The 21331-nt window shown below is 41.1% G+C and overlaps 1 protein-coding gene across 4 annotated transcripts in view; it reads right to left on the reverse strand.

Moving 5' to 3' along the window:
• Window positions 1–3939: 3939 nt before the first annotated feature.
• Window positions 3940–21331, reverse strand: part of Rbms1 (RNA binding motif single stranded interacting protein 1) — a 205330-nt gene continuing 187938 nt past the window's right edge. For 2 of the 4 annotated variants that reach the window (XM_034494257.2, XM_034494263.2), the window contains exons 7-15: window positions 14599–14705; window positions 13635–13684; window positions 13418–13511; window positions 11141–11188; window positions 10194–10244; window positions 7763–7873; window positions 6623–6703; window positions 4905–4989; window positions 3940–4164 (exon numbers count right to left, since the gene is read on the reverse strand). In XM_034494257.2, the coding sequence (XP_034350148.1) occupies window positions 4912–4989; window positions 6623–6703; window positions 7763–7873; window positions 10194–10244; window positions 11141–11188; window positions 13418–13511; window positions 13635–13684; window positions 14599–14705 (620 nt within the window). In that variant the 3' untranslated portion in view covers window positions 3940–4164; window positions 4905–4911. The remainder of the gene's footprint in view (window positions 4165–4904; window positions 4990–6622; window positions 6704–7762; window positions 7874–10193; window positions 10245–11140; window positions 11189–13417; window positions 13512–13634; window positions 13685–14598; window positions 14706–21331) is intronic. The other 2 variants (XM_034494260.2, XM_034494261.2) reach the window with 1 other exon arrangement.

The raw sequence follows: 21331 nt of genomic DNA on the forward strand, positions 1-21331 counted from the left end.
TTAATTAATTTATGAGTACACTGTGGCTGTCTCCTGACACAAAAGAGGGTATTGGATCTCATTATAGATGGCTGTGAGCCATCTATGTGGTTGCTGGGAATTGAACTCAGCTCTGGAAGAACAGTCAGTGCTCTTAACCACTGAGCCATCTCTTTAGCTGCCACAAATTTATTATTTAATGGACTTATGTGTGGATCTTGGCATCTGTGGAGTCTTAGAACCTATAACCCTGTGGATACCAAGGGATGGCTGCCTAATATAGTCAGTTGGATACTAGAGGAACTTGAGACAAATGCTGGAAAATAAGATTAAAAAAGCTTAAGATGCCATGCCACTTAGTAATTCCTCTGGCTCCTGCCATTATTCCCAGGGAAGGGCACATAAGTGTGGAGTCAGTATGCATGGTGGAATCTGTAGCTTATGTTCTGAAATGCATTGGTCAGCATCAAGGGGACATACTTCCTCTTCTCAGGGAGCCATCAAGAACCGGGTATGGGGATTTCTCAGCTGTGCCAAGTAAAGGGATCTAAATGTCTCTTATCTAATTCAGACCGTGCTCCTTGGACTTCTGGAGTCAGAAATGAGGGCCTGTAGGATGGTGCCGTGAGTTGACTGAATTTTCTCCCTGGGATCACATGGTAGAGGGAGAAGACAAGTTGTCCTCTGACTACCAAGTGTACACTGGGGCTCATGGGCAGCCTTCCATCAAACAGACATGGAATAACTGAACAACTGAATGTAAGAAATGTAGTGGGAATTCTATACCCCGCCTCCACCCCAGGACCATTCTGGTCAAGTCAACAGAGAGACAATACTATACAAACTACATTAAAACATTTACTCTACTTTGGGTAGGTAACAATTTTTGGTATTGCATGCCTTCAATAAAGCAAGTCAGGGAAGGAAAATAGAGTTCCCAGTCCCCAGCTCCATTCCACAAGTGCTTCATGGGTGCCTCATGTTGGGAACTAAGAACCCACTCTAAAAGGCTATGGTTTAATATAAGGTTATTTTGACACATTTGTGTTGTCTGCAAACAAGAAAATGTCTTTATTTTGTTCCAAACAATGGGTAGTTAGTGAGCAATGCCTAGCCTAGGATATCTGAGGCTCAGGATTGTTACCAATGCCACAAAAGAAGCAAAAAACTCCAGAGTAGACCATGAATGGGGTAGTTGGGGTTCAACTTATGCCAAGGTGATATGTACTATCTAAGGTCATAGCACAGATTTAAACAAGTAGCAACACAGGGTTGGGAAGGTTTCTCATCTCTTTCAAGAAAATTGAATTTTCAGTTCACACAGAATCTGACATAATTTTCAACTCAATTCTGAACCAGTCTACTGAGCTGAAGAGCAAGGTCAGAGGTGAGGTGACATTTTTTGATGTGTGGCTTCATCTACTTTCAAAAACCGACAGGAAGAAGAAAGTTTCAGATGTTTTTATTCAAAGGTTCTCAAAAGAAATAAAACAGAAAAAGCTAACAATCTGATCAAATGTACAGTTCAAAAATGTCTTTTGGCGTTTAACAAGTCCTAGGAAAGAAAACTACAGAGTCATCTTGAACCGGTAAATAAGTCACCACTGGCAAGTATGTAGCACTAGTAGAACAAAAATAAAAAATTAACTCTCTTGATCATATAGATATCTCTATGAAAATCTTTTTTTTTCAATCTGTACAAAAGGTCTTTCTTCATAAATTAATTTTTTTTTATAATTTAATGGCTGTCTACTATGTGATGTTTAACTGACTTTTTTTTTTTCTTTTATATGTACAGAGGTTGTTTCCCAAATCTGACCCAGACGAGTATGGCACTTAGTTCAGACATACCTAGCAGCAGATCTCCCCTCCCATACTGACTGAGCTATCAACTTTCTGTCTTAACTAATGGAAAAAAATATCAAGTAGTGAGAGTCTCGGGCTGATAAACATACTTGGTCCATGGAGGGTGCTGCCTTCAGTCTGGACTTCACAAAGCAGAATGTTTTAGGGAGCATAGAACCAATAATACCACAACTTCTTAAAAAAAAAAAAAGAAACAAGAACAAAAAACAAAAAACACATTTCTCTTATGACTATGTAATTTTCACTAGAATCTACACTTTCAGAGCAGCAAGGACTTTTGAAACTATGAAATGTCGCTGACATCTATCATCAAATACAAGCAATAAAATTTAAGAACTAAAAAATACTCAAAAGAAATAACGGCTTAGTCCTAGCTCCCGAGCTAGGAGGATTTGGTCGGTGGAAACAGGGAGGGCCAGCAACCTGTCCCAGCACAAAAGAAAAACAGCCTCTGAGGTAGATAACTGATCATGTACAGCTGACCAGACAAGTACACAGTTTTGGAAGACAACTTAATTTACCATTGCTTTTAAAAGTATGCAACTGCCTTAATAAAAAGAGTGTTAATAACAGTGAATTATTTCGTATGTACTAAAGTAGAAATAACTGTATTTATGAATCAGGAATTTCATAGTTTCAAAGTTGGTTTTCTTTACACGCAAACACCTGTAGTGATGACATCAGAGGGCGGCACTGCCTGGATTCAAATCTTCCTTCATGCTTTTTTTTTTTTTTTTTTTTTTTTTGTCTCTGTGAGTCCATACATCAGTTAAAATTATAAAACCTAATGCAAAGGTACAAAAAAGGCACATTCTCCTAACCGCAAACTGGTCCGGCAAAAAGAAAGGGCAGACAGGGTATGACGCTGAGACAAGGTGGAGCTGCTGGCTACTGGCTCGTCGGTCTTTGGTGAAGTTACCTTTAAAAGTGCCAAGTCATTTTTTTAGTTTTTCAAATTTACCTAATAGAGAATGAGAGAGAGAGAGAGAGAGAGAGAGAGAGAGAGAGAGAGAGAGAGAGAGAGAGAGAGAGAAAGAAAGAGCTAGTAGCCAATCGGTTTGCTTCTGTTCATATCTCAGCTTAGGTTTGAAGAGAAATCCTTACTTTGAGCTTTCACTAACTATATAGTTAACAGCAACAACACCATTTTTTTTTCCATCGGTTTCTCAGATCGCAAGTGTATGATTCTCATTCTAAAGCACTATCGTTAGTATAAAGGACAAAACATTCGGTGACTCCCCTCCCCCGCCCCTCCCCCCCCAGCCCCCAATCCCAAAGCTACCTACACTAAATCTAGAACATTAAGTTTTTTTTTTCTTCCTGAAAAAAGGCAAAAAAGACTTTACATTGCATCATACAGCAGATATCCTAAATCAGTCACACTATCAGGGGAAACTGTCAGTGTACAGCCTTACAAACAATTTACCCTATTAAAAGTCCCCCAGTCAGAAAATGTGTTTCACACAAAAAGTCTTCCCTCCTTGCACTTCACTACCTTACACGTTATGTGAAAAATCATTAAAAACACCTACTACATATTTAAAAAAGCCAAAATTTCAGCAACTTTTATTGACTACCTTTTAAAAGCCCTATGCTGCTGTTTTACAAGGCGTAATAGACCAGCCCATTTGGTCAAAGCATTCTACATCATTAGGTTGAACTAACTTTACTGAAACAGCTACAGCATCAAAAGAGTTAAGGCAAATTGGAATTCATAGAAAAGGATAAGACACTTCACACTACGTCGAAAGAAAAATGGAAAGCTAAGTAAAGACAGTGAGGCCAACACTGAATTACAGCGACACTTGCAAGCACGGAACACCATGGGTGAAGTCAGACAATTGAAACTTCAGAAAGCCCATTTCATACAGCTGAAAAAAAAAAGACAAATTAAACATAAAATGAACAAAACCGCAAAAATCTGGTCATGCACTTGGATAAGTCTTTGTGGTCTTTGTGCATACCCAGAAAATTGAAGTTTCCTTTTTCTCTTTTTTTTTTCTTTTTCTTTTTTTTTTTTTTTTGCATCATTATATTTGATAAAAATCTTTGATTTTTTTTCCTTTTTTTTTTTCCATTTTGTTTTTGTTTTTTACTAAAATAAACCTGTTCAGGGGAACAGCTACTAGATGAATTTAAGGGTTTTATGCACCTTATAGAACTTATAGCAAAAATAGTTTTAGTTGATTTCATTATAAATAACGTTTTCAAGAACCTGTGCAAAACTGTCAATAATTTCCTAAAGCACAATTGATCAGAAAAATCCATGATTGTTCAGCCTTCACACCCTTCTTCATGTAAGAACTCCCTTCGGTACATCTGGAAGAGAAAGATAAAAGACCAATGTCTTTGCTGATTTAATAAACAGGCGGCAGTGCTTCGTCATCTTTTGTCCTAAAGAGATGAAGGCGGTGCTCATCCATGGTGACAGACGGAGGGACATAAACTGGGGACCTGGGGATCGCTTTCAATTTCTTGAGTCTACTTTTCAAATTTGGGACTTGCAAAATGTTTTCTTCCTTAAGGGAGCCACAGCCAACTCCACACATGGGTCTCAAAGGGTGACTTGGTGAGACCAACAAACAACACATACCGTTACCAGACAGTCCAGAAACTGGATTCCGTATAGTTATTTGACTAAGATACACATGGTAGAGTGAAGTTTGAAGTTTGTGACTCCAGTGAGAGCTGCTAATGTAATCTTTTGCTCCAAGGATGCTAATAATTTGGATTCATAGCCGAGATGTTGCTGATCATGAGAGACTTAACTAGGCAACATCTTACGCTTTTATCTTCCTTAGTATTTAAGCAACATGGTAGAAGATGTTTCTTTGATAGGACAGTTTTTTGGACCCAGTATGTTCTATGATGCCTCAGATTTTATGAATTTTGAGGTAGAGAAAAACGTATTTTATTTCAATATAAAGCATTGTTTGTTATCTAGACAGAATCTAGAAATTCATAAACACATTAGATCTGAGTTGTTCTAAGCATCGATTGATAACAGTGCCCCAGAGTGCTTCCTTTGAGCCTTGCAGTTACAGACTTTTCCCTCATACCTCACAGTTACTTATTGGGTGGAAAGGTATATGGAGAATGGTCACTAGACGTCTCCACAGACACCTGCTGCTGGCCACTCGCTTCCTACAACAGAGCAGAATGCATGAGACAGGTTAGCAAGGAAATTTTAACTCTGCTGCTACGGCCCGAGTCCAAGGACATACACTTTAATACAAACACTCTTCAAAGAGAATTTCTTAAAAGTCAAATAGAGCTTTTAAAGTCTCATCACTGCCTTAATGCAGATGAAATACGACAGACCCCCAAGAACCTCCCATCCAAATGTTTAACTTAAATATTGATCAAAGAAAGCTCTTGGCTTCGTCTCCTTGGAGCCACATAAAGTTTATATTTCCGTTATTTTCAGATTTTTGGAGTCTGAGACACAGGGTGTATATGTTGTGTGTCGTAGGCCCACCCCTCAGAAGGCATCAGCTATACCTCACAATCTCAATACTTATACACTGAAAAATGTCCATCAACTCAGTAAATGGAAGCAGGGCCTGCAGTGCGGGGCGTGTAACCTCAGCGGCTTGAGATGGAAGGCGGAAGGGTTACAAGTTCACAGCCTGCCTGGCTTACAGAGTGAGGTCACGACTTTAAAAGGGTCATAGACATAGCTCAGTGGCAGAAGAGTTGCCTGGCATATGAGAGGCCTTGACTGTACCTCTACTAAAATAAGAATAAATCAGTAATAAGGCCAAAAAAAAAAAAACAAAAAACAAAAAACAAAAAGCCCTTTGGATATTTTGCCTTATCTCAGTTCAAATTGTGTTTGAAGAGTCATAGGTCAGGCTTTGCTGAAGTAGTTACAGAGAAAATTTTTGTTTTCCACTGTTAGGGTGGCTTCATGTTGTGAAGAACTGCACATAAAAAGCTGTGGGTTCAGGTAGTTGCTGTTCAAAGCTGTATGATCATGTAAAGAATACAACCACAATTCTCAGGAACCTTTGGGATCTGCCTCCCAGGTCAGATAACTAGACCGGTAACTTCCCGAGACTCTTGAGGCAACTTTGCAGGTAAATGCTATGCTTCCTGTCTAACCATAATTCAGACATTGGACTTCTTCAAATACAAGATATTCCAAAATCATAATGAAGAGAAGTCAGCCATAGAAACAGGTATGGTTTTGCATGCTTGTTACAATTTAGAAATGCAAGGTTTCTTTTTTTCCCATTATCTGAATTATGACTGGTTTACTTCTGTAATTATTATCACTGATTCAATCTTTAGGACTAGAATTGCAAACTCCAATTTTACTTTAATGTGCCTGTATCATTTTGGGGTAACAAGACAGTTCTTGAAGTGGCACGGAATGTGTTAACAAGATTGGTACGTGGATGTTGGAATACTAATTTTGCTACAAGATTGGAAAGGTATGTGATCTGGATGTTGCAATACTAATTTGCATAGGGAGAGTATGTTACAGTTAAAAAATAGTACCAAGTGCATACTCTTTCTACATCCATTTCTTTATGTAAATATTTGTTTGTTTGTTTTTCCTTTTCTGAAGGATGGTCTAGCTATGTAGGCTAAGCTGGCCTGAACTCGTCAATCCTCTTGCTTCTGCCTCCCTGGCGCTGGGATAACAGGCATGTGTCAGTGTGCCTTGTTAAACTATTTGACTCTTGATAACCGTTTTTTGTTGTTCTATTTAGATGACTCAGATGTAAAAGTACCCATTGCCACAGAGGCCACTTGGATGCTCTATACCAACCTCAACGGGAACCGCCGCAGTCTGCATGTGTGTATACTGTGGCAAGTAGGCTCCTTGCATGGCTGACGTTGCAGGCATGTACTGAAAAGGAGAAGGTGAAGGTGGTTAGTGTATGCAGAGGCAGGCCATGCAAAGGTTAGATTACTAGGGTGGTGGTACAGAGATGGATATAAAGTACTTAGAAGGTTCAAAGAATGCATCTATATGGGCAGCCCTTAAAGCTTAACTGCTGCATACACCTTCTGAAAGGCAAAGGAAAATGCTTTCAACCCATTAAGCTGAAAACCTGGTGTTTCTTTGAATTTATCAACAACAAAACAATGTGCCCATGTGAAGGTCACTAATGTTTCTCATCTGCAGTAATTTAGTTATCATCAATGTATCAGAAACATCTCTCCTCAAGAGGCCATGCTATTTTCCTGGTCACTCCCTGAGTTGATACCTCATACTGTCTGTGCAGGGAGAGACCTGAAAAAACTATGGATAAAGCCAGTGAGCCATACTTAGACGATTCCAGCAGTCTCATTTCCCAAAGGCAGGTGGGGTCTGGGGCCTGCTTCTGGGCTGAGCCTTGTTCTGGATTCACTTTCATGAGAAGCTGTGGCTGGTTTTCAGAGTAAGAGGGAAAACAGTACCCTTTGCCTTTCATAGACACAGGCTGCACTGAATGCCTCTGTCCATCTTTTACATTCTACACTACAAATACCAAGCTGCCAGCCAGCCTAGTATTATCTCAGCCTTAGATCCCAACCCATCCCTTGGAGTGTAGGAAAACAAGTCCCTATGGGAGCTGGAATTCAGGGCTGCAACACTGCATAAAAGAATGAGCAGACACCACCTGCCTGCCCACCATGTACGCCTGCATCTTTCCCCTTTGTGACCTGTAACATGGGTCACAAAATCTAGACATGGGCATGTATGGGTGCTGTGTGGGTGAGCGAGAGGGACTCAGAGATGGATTAACAAGTTATCAAATAATCAAGATTTTTCTGAGTGCCATCTTACTTTGTAGAAATCAGTGCCAGATGGGGGTCAGACACAATCACTGTTATCCCCCAACTTGGCCTTTCACTGGGGATGACACATGCTTTAATTCACTTTCCTATTTGCAGAAAGACAGGATATTAATTTGCCACCTACTGTTCCGGTGCTGCCTAGTGACAGATGACTCATCTGCTGGGCCAGAGGGCTGATCATGGAAGCAGGCTGTAGTGACATGGTGTGTTCCATTGAGGGAGTTAACACGGCACCCTGGGAAGGGAAGGGAAGAGGTACAGAAGACAAATGGGGGGGGGGGAGGTGGGGGGGGGGAAAGAATTGAGATTCTGCAGCTACAATTTGCAAAGGAGAACCCTTTGTTAAGGCAAACACAACCTCCCTCAGCTTGCGAGAGCTATCCCAAGCAACTACCCTAAATCTTCCAGACTGTTTCCCTCAAACTTTCATAAAAGGGTTAAGAGGAAATAACACTGTTATTTCATCCCACAGAAATCTGTGTGCTCAACTTGACCTAACTGTAAAGCCAGAAAGCCCAGCAGGAAGGGTTGTAACACAAAACAAATTCAGGACCATTGACTATAAGGGCTGCCAAATGTTAAAAGAAGGAAAAAAAAAAAAAAAAAAAAAAAAAAGGAAAGAAAAAGAAGAGAAAAGGCTAGTTTTTGTTTTCTACAGCCACAAAGTTAACACGGCCAACAGTGCAGCTTGTTTATGGAGAGTCATCTGGTTAAAGACTAAGTAGTCAGGACCAGGAGTGGGTTCTTCATTTACTGCGTATTTCTCAGAACTCCCTGTTCCAGGTCTGGGAAGCCAATTCAGTTAGCAGAAGTAATTCCACCCCAGTTCCCTGTTCACTTATTTTGCTTGGAACTTTTTTTGCCATTAAAATTCAAATTAAATGTGTGTAAGAAAACAGAGGGCAAGAAAAAGAAGAAACCACTCATAATTCGGTTTTTCTAACAGAACCACTGTAAGCAGCTTCTACCTGGAAGCTGGACTTTGCAGCAGAGAATACGAGCAATTTCCTACTTTGGGTTCTTGTTTTTAACTTAGCTTTCTACTAGAAATGGTAACTGCCTTGTTGTCTTCAGTTTTAATGGCTACATCATGCTATATAGACTATACATCACCTAAAACTGAACTGTCTGGACATCTGTCTAAATTTCTCTACACAATCAATGGGTTTTACATTCCCTCTCATTTCTGCAATCACCCAATTGCTATAGCAAGCAACTACTCTGTTGAACTCCATGAATATGAAAACGTGGTTTGGGAATCACTGTAGCTGGTTGTCCCAAAACACACTGGTATTTGCTGATAATCAGATTCCAGTTCATGGCACCAACAAAGTGTTTCATATAGTTTATATCTGGGTGGAGGAAAGTAACACAGATCTCCCCAAACAGTTAAATTAAAATACATGCAGTGTTTGCCTCTAAAAGTCACCAAAAATAAAAATAGTATACATTTCATTTTTAAGAGTGTATCATCAAAAAGCACAGAGTAATAAGACTGATTAGAAATCTAGATTATCAGAATCTAGATTATCCCTCATCTCCTGCATACTAAGGAGTCTCCAAATTAAGAGTGGGCTAACTTCTAGCTTTCTATGAAATTAACCATGAAGTTTCAGGACACAGACTGCCATGGGAATGTGGGATGCATGTCATGGACATCCACATGCAGGATGTGTGGATTTATGAACGTGTGTGTGTGTGTGTATGTGTACACAAGAGCAGGTACATGACACATTTTACTTGTGTCTGGAAGGCTCTCTCAACATTTCCTGCCCAGTAACTTGTTAGTTCTCGATCGCTCTTTTTCCTACACTTCAGTGTCCATGTAGAAGAATCATGAGAGGAATCCCCATTTTGGTCTAGGTTTTGTATTATAAATGTTGTGATGTGTCCTGCATAGGAGAATGCCTATTTTGCACTGGTAACTAGAAACCAAAGGGCCAAATCTGTGGCCTTTCTGCGGCAACCCTGTGTGTTACCATGGCATTCTTAGACTGATTCGTGAGTTTCTTCTACACACTTGTTTTGAACTTTTGACTGTATAAAACATACTGTATAAAAAGGTCTAGTACAATGCTAGAAATGATGTTATACACCTCAGGATAATAAATGTTGAACGCGATGAAGAAGTCATGTTTGTTATTTACAGAATGCACTGCTGTCTTGGCGCTTACCCACTCCACAGACAGGCCAAGCGACACTGATGAAAAGCTCTGTCTGGATCTGAACTTTATGTCTGAATTACAAAATATAAAAGGGGGAAGAGGTATTTCTTTCTATGCAATGCAAAATATCTGGTCACTCTGTTAATGGTATCCTGCTAACCTGGCATGAGCAGAGAATAGGATGTATTTTAAGCTCTTATATAAAAATTAATGTCTATAAATAATTTTAAGAGGAAGGTGAGCTAAATTTCATAATAAACTGGAGTGTTTTCATATTCAATGCTTGAGTTTTCCCAGCTCCTCTACCATATTTGGTACGGAGTTTTCATTCAACAAGCTACACACACAGCTTACTTGGAGGACAAAAAGTCATCGACATGAGAAACTTACAGGATGCTGCAGAATGTATGGTTGAGGTTGCATCCAAGAAGGACTCTGCACCTAGAAAAGGGAGGATTTCAAAAGAAACACTGATTTCTGCTGCCAAAAGAATCTTTACTCTCCAGAATTTTTAATTGTGTTAAAAAAAAATCTACAGAAGGAAGATATGGAGACAATACTATCAATTACAAAGGTTAAGGCAGTTAGAACTCTTGACAAACTGGTCACTCTAAACTTAGAGATGAAGCAATCATTTGGAACCAATGTCAGTGTGCCCACTTGGTGCATACTTAAGGAACACTAGGCACCAGGGAGCAGTAAGGGTAAGGCACGGAGGGGCTTCACCCTTGAGAAAGAGACTGTCTACGCAAAGGAAATAAACATGTAAACAACCCAAATTAGTGAAGTGTTATAATCAAGGTATGAACTACATTTTAGGAATACTTATGGATGAGGATTAATCATAGAACATTTAGTTAGACGCTAACCCTCACAACAGTGCACACAGACTATTCTACTATTCATTAAGCATAACCAAACACAATCTCTGATAATAAGGAAAGTTAAGACTGGCAATTTTGCGTAGTCCTCAACAATTTCTAGTTATCGAGGAAAAGAGTATCTGAAATGCAGACCTAGGATATCAAATGGGAGATAGAAGATCTCAAGGCCAACAGTTAAGTTAAAAGGGCATCCACACGGTAACCCTCTGAACTGAGAAATACGATGTGAGGGTCAGGCTTGGTGGCGGGAAAGAAATGTCCATCCTGCCACGGAGAAGTTGAGTCTGCATCTTGATGCCCACGGCTTTTCAAGGTCTATGGGATTTTAAGGTACATTTCGATTTCCAGTTCTTATCAGCACCCTCCTGTGTTCTGTCCCTGAGTGTTAACTTCAGAGAGTCTACAGAGAGAATACGGGGAAGAGTCATGGGGAAAGAATGTAGTGTGATTTACCTTGATAGCAGAGCCCCGATACTTGTTCTCTCTGGTTTCCTTTGCCACCTAAGGCAGACCAAAGTTAAGTGCTTCTGCCTTGTTAACATTTCAGTTATCTGGACTGCAGCCTTGCCCCACTGGGGTACTGGTGGGTTCTCGCAGGTGCCACTTTCTCAATCCAACTGCATAAGCATATGGTGGTTTAGTGAAGAAGGCCAACTCCAATGAGTGTGGGCCCTTACGAACGTATCACGAGAGGCACTCAGCTCCCTGGAAACCCCGATTTGGGCCAGATGCCCCCACTTCTGTATGCTTCTATGGCCATAACTGCCTATGCACTTAAAGTATTACAGGGTTAGGGAGCTATGACATCTAATCCCATGTTTATATTTCAGCAGCAAAGTAGCCACTGTCAGTTTCTGTTCCTCAATGTTCCCTAGTTATAAAATGGGAATAATAATCTACTAACTTCTTACCATTGCTTCTTTGAAAACCCGAGGAAACAGAACGCCCATCCCAAACTAACCGTACATAGGTAACATCTTTTGCACACAACTTAAAGGGACCTCAGATTACTTGGGGCTCATGCCCTGACTCCTGCTCAGCACTGACTGAGAGGTTATGCCTCTGACTGTCAGGCAAATGGAGTAAATTCCACACGGGTCTTACAAAACCACAGAATTCCCCCAGGAGAAAATGAATCCTTGAAATGACAGGCTGTCTGCAGTTAGCCATGTCCAGCTGGTTACCAACACTGGCTTCCTGACTTTTTACTCATAAAATGGTTGATGAGCCAAATGGCTTAAAAGAGGAAAAGTCAGTGGTAGACAGATGGATTAAGAGCTGGCGTACCTATAGCAACATGGTAATACAGTCTTCATTTGCTTAAGAGTGAGCTTATACGTGCCCTTATTTTTAATGATACAGAAATGACAGACGGTCATTTTCAGGTCATCAAAGACTACATTTTAATATCAGTTATAGACACTGGTTTTGAGAAGAAATGTGTTGTATCCACTTGTTCTCACAAAGAAACAAAGAAAAGACAAAAATCTCAACTTCTAAACAGCTAAAGAGACATAAATAAATGAATAGTGTGCCTAGAAGACTGACACTTCAGAGTCAGGTAACAAGGAGAAGAAAGGAAAGGAAAGGCGTGGAGGTTAGGAGAGGGGAAGGAACTAAAGTCTGAAGGTGGAGTCTGGGAGAGGAAAAGAAACTAAAGTCTGAAGGTGGAGGCCATGCTGTGAGACTTTGCTTTCAGTATACAATCCCTTCTCTTTTTCAATGTTATTTTCATAACTTTGACACTGTCTCACATTGGCCATTAGTAAGAAGTGTAACTAACATGCAATGCTGCTGCTGCATGTTTACTATCAGTGATACATCAGTATGAGGTGGAGCTCTTTTTATTTTCTTAAGGTGCTCGGAACTCTCTCTAGTTTATAAAGCAGAAGCCATTATTATCCCCATTTTAAAGAAGAGGAAACTGAGGCTTGTTGCTATCAAACAATATAGCTGTTAGATCAGATGCTGTAGTCCCCTAACCCCTGACGTCAGGACTACAACATCTAATTCAGTTTTCAAAACAAGAATACCCCAGGGTTTAGTCACACAAGACCCCAGCAATCAACAGAAGAGAACTCTCTTGTAGGTCGGTAACTGAACTCAGTGACAGTGCTCCTGTCTGGGTCCAGGCCATACATCATTGTGGGGAAGACTCTGTTACAGGAAGAGAAAGGCACACTGGCCTTGCTAGCCCTGTAATACTATCTGATCAGTGTTGGACAAGGTGCTTAACAAGGGTTCATGCCTGGTTGAAGGTAAAGCCTTCTCACAAAGTAACAGAAGAGGAGTTAACAACCTCTTGCTTTTTGGTCAGGGAAGGACCTGAAATCTTAATTGCATCAGTTCATGTTACCTAATAGAGACAATCTCTGTGTTCCTTTTATCTCTTCTAGCTAGTGAAGAAAAGAAAACAGGAACCCACATCCACTCTCCATTTTGTGACTCTCATAAAGATTCAATTTCTAGGACATGTGATGGAGAAAGTACAAGGGTTTATCCCAATCCTAGAACCATGTGATGATTCCAACCACTTCCCTGGCTTTACATTTTCCTATAAGGAAAAGCAAATTACTGTGCCAAACGAAAGGCAGCTTATTCCAAACTAGGTATCCAAGCTGCATCCAATTTGACTTAGATTTTCATTTAAAAAACTGTTCAGAATTTGAAGACATATAAAAATGCAGCAGAGATGCATGGTGCACTGCTGACAAGTCCTGAGGTACAAACCTGGTAGGCAGATACAGGAGATGCAATATAGGGTGTAAGAGAAGTTTGAGTGATCATTCGGTTTGTGGCAATACTGTATGGTGAAGGATAAAATCTAGAACAAACACAAAAGCCTTTATTAAGTAATCCTTTCAATGGAATCATTCATGGAACAAAGTCTGATACCTTCCACCTTCACTGTCCCTCAAGCCATGATGTATTTATCCTAAAGACATACCCGTTGTGTAGAGCAGCTGTAGTCGGGTCATAAGTGAGTGTCATTCCAGCCTTATGGAAGGAAGCAGAAAAAACCATGAGAACCCTTCTAGGAAGGAGATGTGTGAAGCTGCATTTTGTAGACTCCCCAAAACATAAGATGGTAAAAGTCACATGTGATAAAAGTGGGAGTTGTACTGTGCTGCCCCACATGGCAGCCATTTCTGCAGGGAGCTACTGCAAATTAAACAGAAACCAATCTCTCCAGTAAAATAGGCAGACACCACTCAGAGGGCCCCATGTGGCTGACACTGGACAGCACACGTTCAAGATATTTTTCCACACGTTCCAGGTTCCTTATGATATCTTTAAACATAAAACTGTATTAAAATAAATACAAGGAAGAGGAAGCCCCATGTTGCATTAAAAAATTTAAAGTTAAAAATTTCTTTTTGTTTGTTTGTTTAAAGAAAACTTCAAAAGATTGTCTGTTTGCTTCAAAAGCGGTGTGTGGAGGGAGGTGAGGAGGGAAAACCATGATAAGAATATATCAGTATGGCACAACATTTTTTTCAGTAAGAAAAAAAACCCAAAATATAAAACTAAATTCTCAATGACAAATATACTATTTATTGCAATGTTAAGGACAGATTCTTGAAAACTATTAATGTAAACCTATTGAAAAAGGTTTACATTATAAACCTATATAAAACTGAAACCCTCTATGCTCACAATACGTTCAGTTATCCTTTTACTAAGCACAGTGTAGCTGGTTCCTTTCATCTACTTGCCCTCCTGGGGAACGGGCATCCAGTAACTCCGGCACAGAGACAGCTGCTGTCAACCCTTGAGGGAATGGCACCAGCAGGAAGGCTTATTCTGGGCTGTTTCAGAATCGTGGCAGCCCAGCCTTGCGGGGCTTTCCATGAGAGTGCTCAGGATCACACACCCACACTCAAGTTTCAAGGAAGGCCTTAGAGTCTCACCTCTCCATCTCTGGGCCATGGCCGTCCATTAGGGATGTACTTGTTTGGGTTCTGTCTCTTCTTCTGTCCTCCATCCGCAAACTTGCACAGTAAAGGTTCTGTAGGAGCTGTGAACACAGGGTCGGATAATGTAAACCCACAACATCTGACAATACATAAGGGGGTTTCTTTCAGTAGGAGCACTGTCAGCACTATGAAGGAACACTCTGAAGGCATGCTCTCATACCTTATGAATCTGAGGATAAAGAGCAGTGCTAGTTATTGTTTCCAACTGGAGAGCCAAAGGGAAGCCATCTCTAATCCCTCCGGCACCACAGCACTTGCTGGACCCTACAATTCCACCACTGGACAGTCAGCAAACAATCTCTAAAAAAAAAAAAGCTGAAACACTCCTTTGGCTTCCCAGACAGTGCTCTGCCCCTGGCAGAAAGTAAGCCTGCATTATGCCAACCACACCATGCTTCTGCTTACAGCACGTTTAGCTGTTTTGAGTGTAGTGACTGCCTGTCTTTCCTCCCTGTCTGTTTTGTCACCATGTCCACAGTGCCTACAGTATGGCCACTCTGTAGACATTTATTATTGCTGGTTATGTCAATGGATAAATACGAAGGGGTGGGTCTCATTTGTACTTAAGAAAGCTGAAAGGGCTGGAGAGACAGACTAGTAGATAAGGATGCTTGCTGCCCTTGCAGAGAACCTGAGTTTGTTCTCAGCAGCACCTATCAGGTGGCTTAAAACCACATGTATGTAACCCCAGCCACAGGGTAACTAGCCTTTTTCTAGCCTAGGAATGCCCTTTTCTAGCCTGTTAGGGCACACATATGCATGTGAGCACAAGTATGTGCAACACACATATGCATGAATGAAAAATTTAAAGTTACAAATACCTGCTCTGTTTATTTAGAGGTACTTCAATGTCCCAGATCCATCCATTTAGCTATTTTTCTATCCATTCAACCACAATCCAAAGAGACACCCAAGAAAGGAACATACAAAAAAGTTATGGACACTCACTGAAAGGATATGTTCACGAGAGCCAAGGGAGAAATGAGATGCAGGTGGCACACCAGGCCACTCCCGGCTTCTCCTTCACTTTGGCATGTTCCTAGAAGTTGTGTGTTTCCCTATATGTTTCTAGTTAATGTAATAAAGGTTCTCACACCCTCCTGTCTGGCTCCTGCACTCAGTCCTTTGTCTCCTGAAGAACCATGATTATTCCTTTCAAGTTCTCTTTCAAAGTTAAATAACCATGAAGAGAAAAACATTACTTGTGGAAAATTTACTCCCTTCTCCTTTGCCTCTTATTATCCTAATTCATCTCTTATTTTATATCACTATGATCCACCCACTAATGACAGGGTGCAAGCCATCGTGTCTCTTACCACTTCTCTGCCAAAAAACACAGCACACCAGGAGCTGCTATCTCTCCCTAGGGTCTAGAACTCTGCCTCTGTCCCTGGGATGCTCCAGATGTCAAACACTTCTAGTGGATGCCCTATGGTGTCGACAGAATTTATCTTCCTCTCGTTTGAATTTAGTCCCTAGTTGTGGCAATATTACAGGACATAGCTTGGCAGGAGGACCTTAGGCCACTGGGGCTACGCCCCCAGAAGCATCAAGGGTGGTTCTCATGAGATCTCAAGTTTTCCCCAAAGTGAGCAAAGCCACTGAAGAGCTTTCTGGCTTTGTCTTTTAAGTACCTTTTCCTGACTGCCACATAATCCTCACTAGAGTTAAGATACACCAGACCCTTCAACCTCCTGAACTATGACCTAAATAAACTTCTTGTTTATAATGGCACTTCGGGTATTTTATTACAGTACAAAAAAAAAAAAAAAAAAAAAAAAAAAAAAGAAAGAAAGAAAGAAAGAAAAAAAGGAGGAGTTAATAAAAACCTGCTAAGTGTCTGATAAAAATACCTTCTTGTTTACTTTCTGATTCTAAGTCTTCTACTCCAGGCATTCATAAATAAGGAATCCTGTTTAATGCAAATGGAGTATGGTGGAGATGAATGGGCGGAGGCCAACATTCTCCTATGTAACTGAACTATACCACTTGTCCAATCAAAATAAGGTGATCCCTTTTGGGAAATTCTACCTTTCTAATAACTGCAAGAGGTAAATATAATGACGTGGCAGAGCAACAGAGCAGGACAACTCTGTAATAGTTACTTACAGTCCTGTTAACTCTAACCGGACCATCATGTGACAGAAGGGAACCAGGGCTGAGAATGTGGTACGCAGCCAAAAGCTGCAGATAAAAGACTCACCCTTTTGAGAGGACAGACTGATCACATCTGATGTGTCCCTTAAGTTCTAGGCAGTAAAAATGAGTACTTAAGCCCCAATACTAAAACCACCCATCCAAGGACCCTTTGTGAGCAAGCTTGTGACCATGAATAGAAAGGGCCAAGGTGGTAGAAAATACCCCAGTTGATGACAAAGGACAAATCAAGGTCATCTGGGACAGGCAAGGTCCACTGTTCTCAGCCTAGTGCTATTATTCCAGGCTGTATGAGTTACTTTTATGTGATCCCTCAGGGTGAGGAGCTAGCTGAAACTGTGTCCATGTTCACAGTGAGGAGAAGATGCTACCAGAGCCTTTAGCAAAACTACCTTTGGGTTTACACGGGTTATCAGGAAGGCAAACTTCTTTCATTAGCATAAAATTCTCCCCCAGAAAAAAGGCAACCAGGCAGGACTCATTCTAAAATTCATTTCTGGCTACTCAGCAAGAGCCCCAACATGCGCTCAACAACCAATGCCCTACCTTGGGGCAACATGGTTCCTGAGTAAGTTTATTCAACTAGATTCTGCCCTGTCAGAAAGAAATCTCAAGTGACAACAACTGTATGGTGTGGAGGTGAGGGTCCAGAGAGTGATGTCGTGCTTATAAATACACCACCTAACCTGAAACGAACAGACTGAGAGAAGCTGGCTTTTTCCCAAATGAATTCTATTTCCTACATTATTTTGTGCTATCATTAAGATTTTTTTTCTCCCCTCTCTAAAAGCAAACAGTAAGTAGCTAAAGCAGTGTGCACACTGGCAGCGTTCACTTCAGGCAGACTCCTAAAGAACTGCAAGCCATTAGACGTGGCGGTGTGTCTTTCAGACAGTTGCAAGCTTCCTGTTTCAGCAAAATCACGTGCTAAGTATCCCATGGGACACAGTAAAAGTCCTAACAGATTTCTTCTTTCAGAATTCTCTTCGCTCTACCTAACTCAGTGTCTACTATGTGCTAGGTCCACAGGAGCAGGTTGTGTAGTAGTCTATAAATCAGATTTTCCTCAGGGCTTGTGTGCTATGTAAATGAGGATGTGCCCACTCTTGTGAAAGCCTGTTTACTCATCAGTAGGATAGAAGACCGTGTAGACAAGTGTGCTTTAATAAGAATGCTCCATTGAAAAAGTACAGATGCAAGAACAGCTGACATTAGTTCCTGACACTATCCACTGACCTGGGGGCACTGGTAAGAAAGAGCCGACGCTTACAAACTCTTCATGCCTTGTTCACTACCAAGACCACCCACCTGCCTTAGGAAAATCAACTCACACAAAGTTAGGGAATTTCCTGGTGTTCCTGGTAACATAGGGTTTAATTCACTGGAACTAACAGTTCTCTTGGCACTGTGAAACCCTTGAATGAGTTTGGTTAGATTTTTTTTTTTGGGTGGGAGAACAAGATGTGGGCCAGATTTTTTCTATTTTGTTTACATGTGTGTAAGCCTGTTACAGAATGGGCAGTCTTGCTTCATCAGCCTTTCTGGTGTTTCCATACCAGACCACAGTGCAGGTCCTTTGCTTGCCTCTGGAAGCCCAAAGCACAGGTTCCAGGCTAAAGAGCCAGGAGTTCCTGTGTGAGGTCAGCTTATTCTACGGCACAGACCCTTCAGACAGCCTATTGTCTTTCAGTAAGGAGAAAATGAGGCACCAATGACATGTCAGAAGTACCAGAAATACTGAGCAATAGCTAAATTTGGCTGGATGAATTCTACAGAATTAGTATGTAACAATCTTTAACATGATCATTTTTCCAGAATTACAATTCTTTTTATTTTTAATTATATGCACGTATATGTTCAGATGAGTGCATGTGCCCATGGAGGGTAGGGATCAGAGGTGTCTCCATCCCCGGATCCCCTGGAGCTTGAGTTACAAGCAGTTCTGAGTTAGTCAACATACATTCTGGGAAATCTGTAAGAGCTCTGAATGCTCTACACTGCTAAGCCATCTTATAGCCCCTTGAATAGTAAGTAATCTTCACATTGGTGTGCCAAAGGGTAATGGCAGAGTTCTGATGGCTTCTGTGCGTGTGTTGTTCACATATATATGCAAGCCGACATGGTGATGCTTGGTATCTTCTTCCTCTATCAACCTCCACCTTTTTTCTTTTAACCCCAGCGATCCTCAATCCGTGTGTCTGGTGCTGGAACTCCAGGTGCATGCTTGCCCACGGCCTGCTTCTTACGTGGGTGCTAAGAATACAAACTCAGGTCCTTAGGCTTATGGGTCAAAAAGTGTATTGACAGAGCCATCAACCTAACCCCTGATACATTGTTTTTTATGCATTCCACATGAGCAAAACATATAAATATATAAATAACTACCCTGAACCAACTGGCTTTCCCAAGGGTAAGCTCTGCCATTTTGTGTAATTTCTCAGGTCACAATCTCTCATCACTTAACTCAGGAAAGCTATTTTCTTACGCATTGGACCAACAGGAACATGCACCTTCCAAATTCTGATGACTACCTTGAATACTGCTAAGGGCCCCAGGCAGTACCCCAGATAGACACTGATCTCATATTTCCTGGCACCGCTTGAGAGCCATCTAAGGTAATGGGACTATTGGTTTTTCCAGTGTCTCAACAGAGCTGGAGCAAGAGGCTCTTTACACATGCCTGCCTGTGTGATGCTGGCACTCTCTACTTAGAGCAGGGGTGGCTATACCCATAATGCCTCGCTGCAATCTCCATCTTGTATTTTATCAGCTTCCAAAACCCAGGCTATGAAGGCCTGTGCTATTCATACTAATCAGCACTCTTCAGTGCCTGAGAGAAATGCAAGTTCCCAACAGCTGCAGGAACCACTTTTACTGTAGAGCTTTCCCCATCTATTTCAGCTGCATTTAACTGCTTTTAATATTTTAAATTTTTAAAAAACCTATACATTGTAAAAAAGGGGGGGCAGGGAGAGTGGAGTTTTCCCAGAAAATCTGACCCCTGGTTTTAGAAAACACAATCAACATTTTACTGCTCTACTTTACAGCAGCTATACATGTCTCCCGTGTGCTCTCAGAATTCAGAGAGTAGCTGACGCCACATGGCTACTACCACTGAGACATCATGTAATCTGGTCATCTGTATTGAGAGGAAGTTACTAGATCATCTCTACTCTGCTATGAGAACACGACTGAGAACAGAGCAGGTTCTAAAAATATTTGTCTTGACCTAAAGGTGTAATCATGGTGTTCGTTGCATGGACGTTATTGGCTATGCTGTTCAAGTATTGCTGAATGCAGTGAGGTATGAGGAAACGACCTGAGCAGTTTATGATGTGGAAAACTGTGTAGATGCTTTTACAGGTAACAAGGAGAAAAGTCTAGTGTTCACAGTTAGCTTTTTGTCAACTTGACAAGCTGGAGTCACTTTAGAGGGGGTATAATTGAGAAAACTCTTCCATCAGATTGGCCTGACAAGCCAATGAGTATTTTCTTGACTGATGACTGGTACGGGAGGGGCCAGCTCATGGGAGAGGAGGGACAGTGCCACCCCTGGGCCTGAGGTCCTGGATGGTGTAGAAAAGCAGACTGAGCAAGAATTCTGTATATATGTTATAGTTGTGTAGCTTAGTGTTTTTGTAGAACTCCTAACAGAGGAAATTGGGGCTGTTTCTGAAGCTCTTGCCTGCTTTTGAGACCCTTGTCCTTGGACTGGTTTGCCTTGTCCAGCCTTAATAGGAGAGGTACCTAGCCTTACTGAAAGCAAAGGAGGTAAGCAGCACCCCTCTGTGACCTCTGCTGCTGTTCCTGCCTTGACTTCCCTCAGTGATACAGAGAGTTGTAAGAAGAAATCAAGCCTGTCTTCCCCAAGCTGCTTTTGGTCATGGTGTCACATTAATAGAAACCCTAACCAGAACATCTAGTGAGAAATACAGGGAAGAGGAAAAGCAATTTCACAAAGAACTTCTTCACCATGCTGCTGAGGACAACATACTACAACATCTGTGTTGCAGACACGTGATACGCACATGCCCAAACAGATCTAAAGTTGATGACTGTATTTCTAGCCTCTATGTGCTTACAGTTCCAAGACATAAAATGGATACAGGAAAAAAAAAAAATTGCTTCCTATGCAAAGTCAGAACTCCTTACTTCCTACAACGACCTGTAAAGTTCAGAATGATTTCACAACCTTAGCCACACTAGCTTGTGAGATACAGATCAATCACAAACCCTGATGGGCACTCTCAGCATTCCTTATGAATGTGGGACCACACAAAATGTGTTACAGCCAACCATGTGTACATACAGTGTTTTTTTTATTTTAATGATCAGTGTAATAAATATGACTTCCTATTAAAAATAAAAGAATGTAATTATTACAAGTTAAAAATATACCTCAGCTAAGAATTCATCAGGAACTGCCTGGGCTAGGCTTCTAAGACATTCATCCTGTGCCTCCATTCATGACTGCCCACCACTCCTGTGCACACTGCTTCCTGCTGTGCCC

The sequence above is a fragment of the Arvicanthis niloticus genome, chromosome 2 (genome assembly GCF_011762505.2).
Source record: "Arvicanthis niloticus isolate mArvNil1 chromosome 2, mArvNil1.pat.X, whole genome shotgun sequence".
In the NCBI taxonomy this organism is placed as follows: Eukaryota; Metazoa; Chordata; class Mammalia; order Rodentia; family Muridae; genus Arvicanthis; species Arvicanthis niloticus.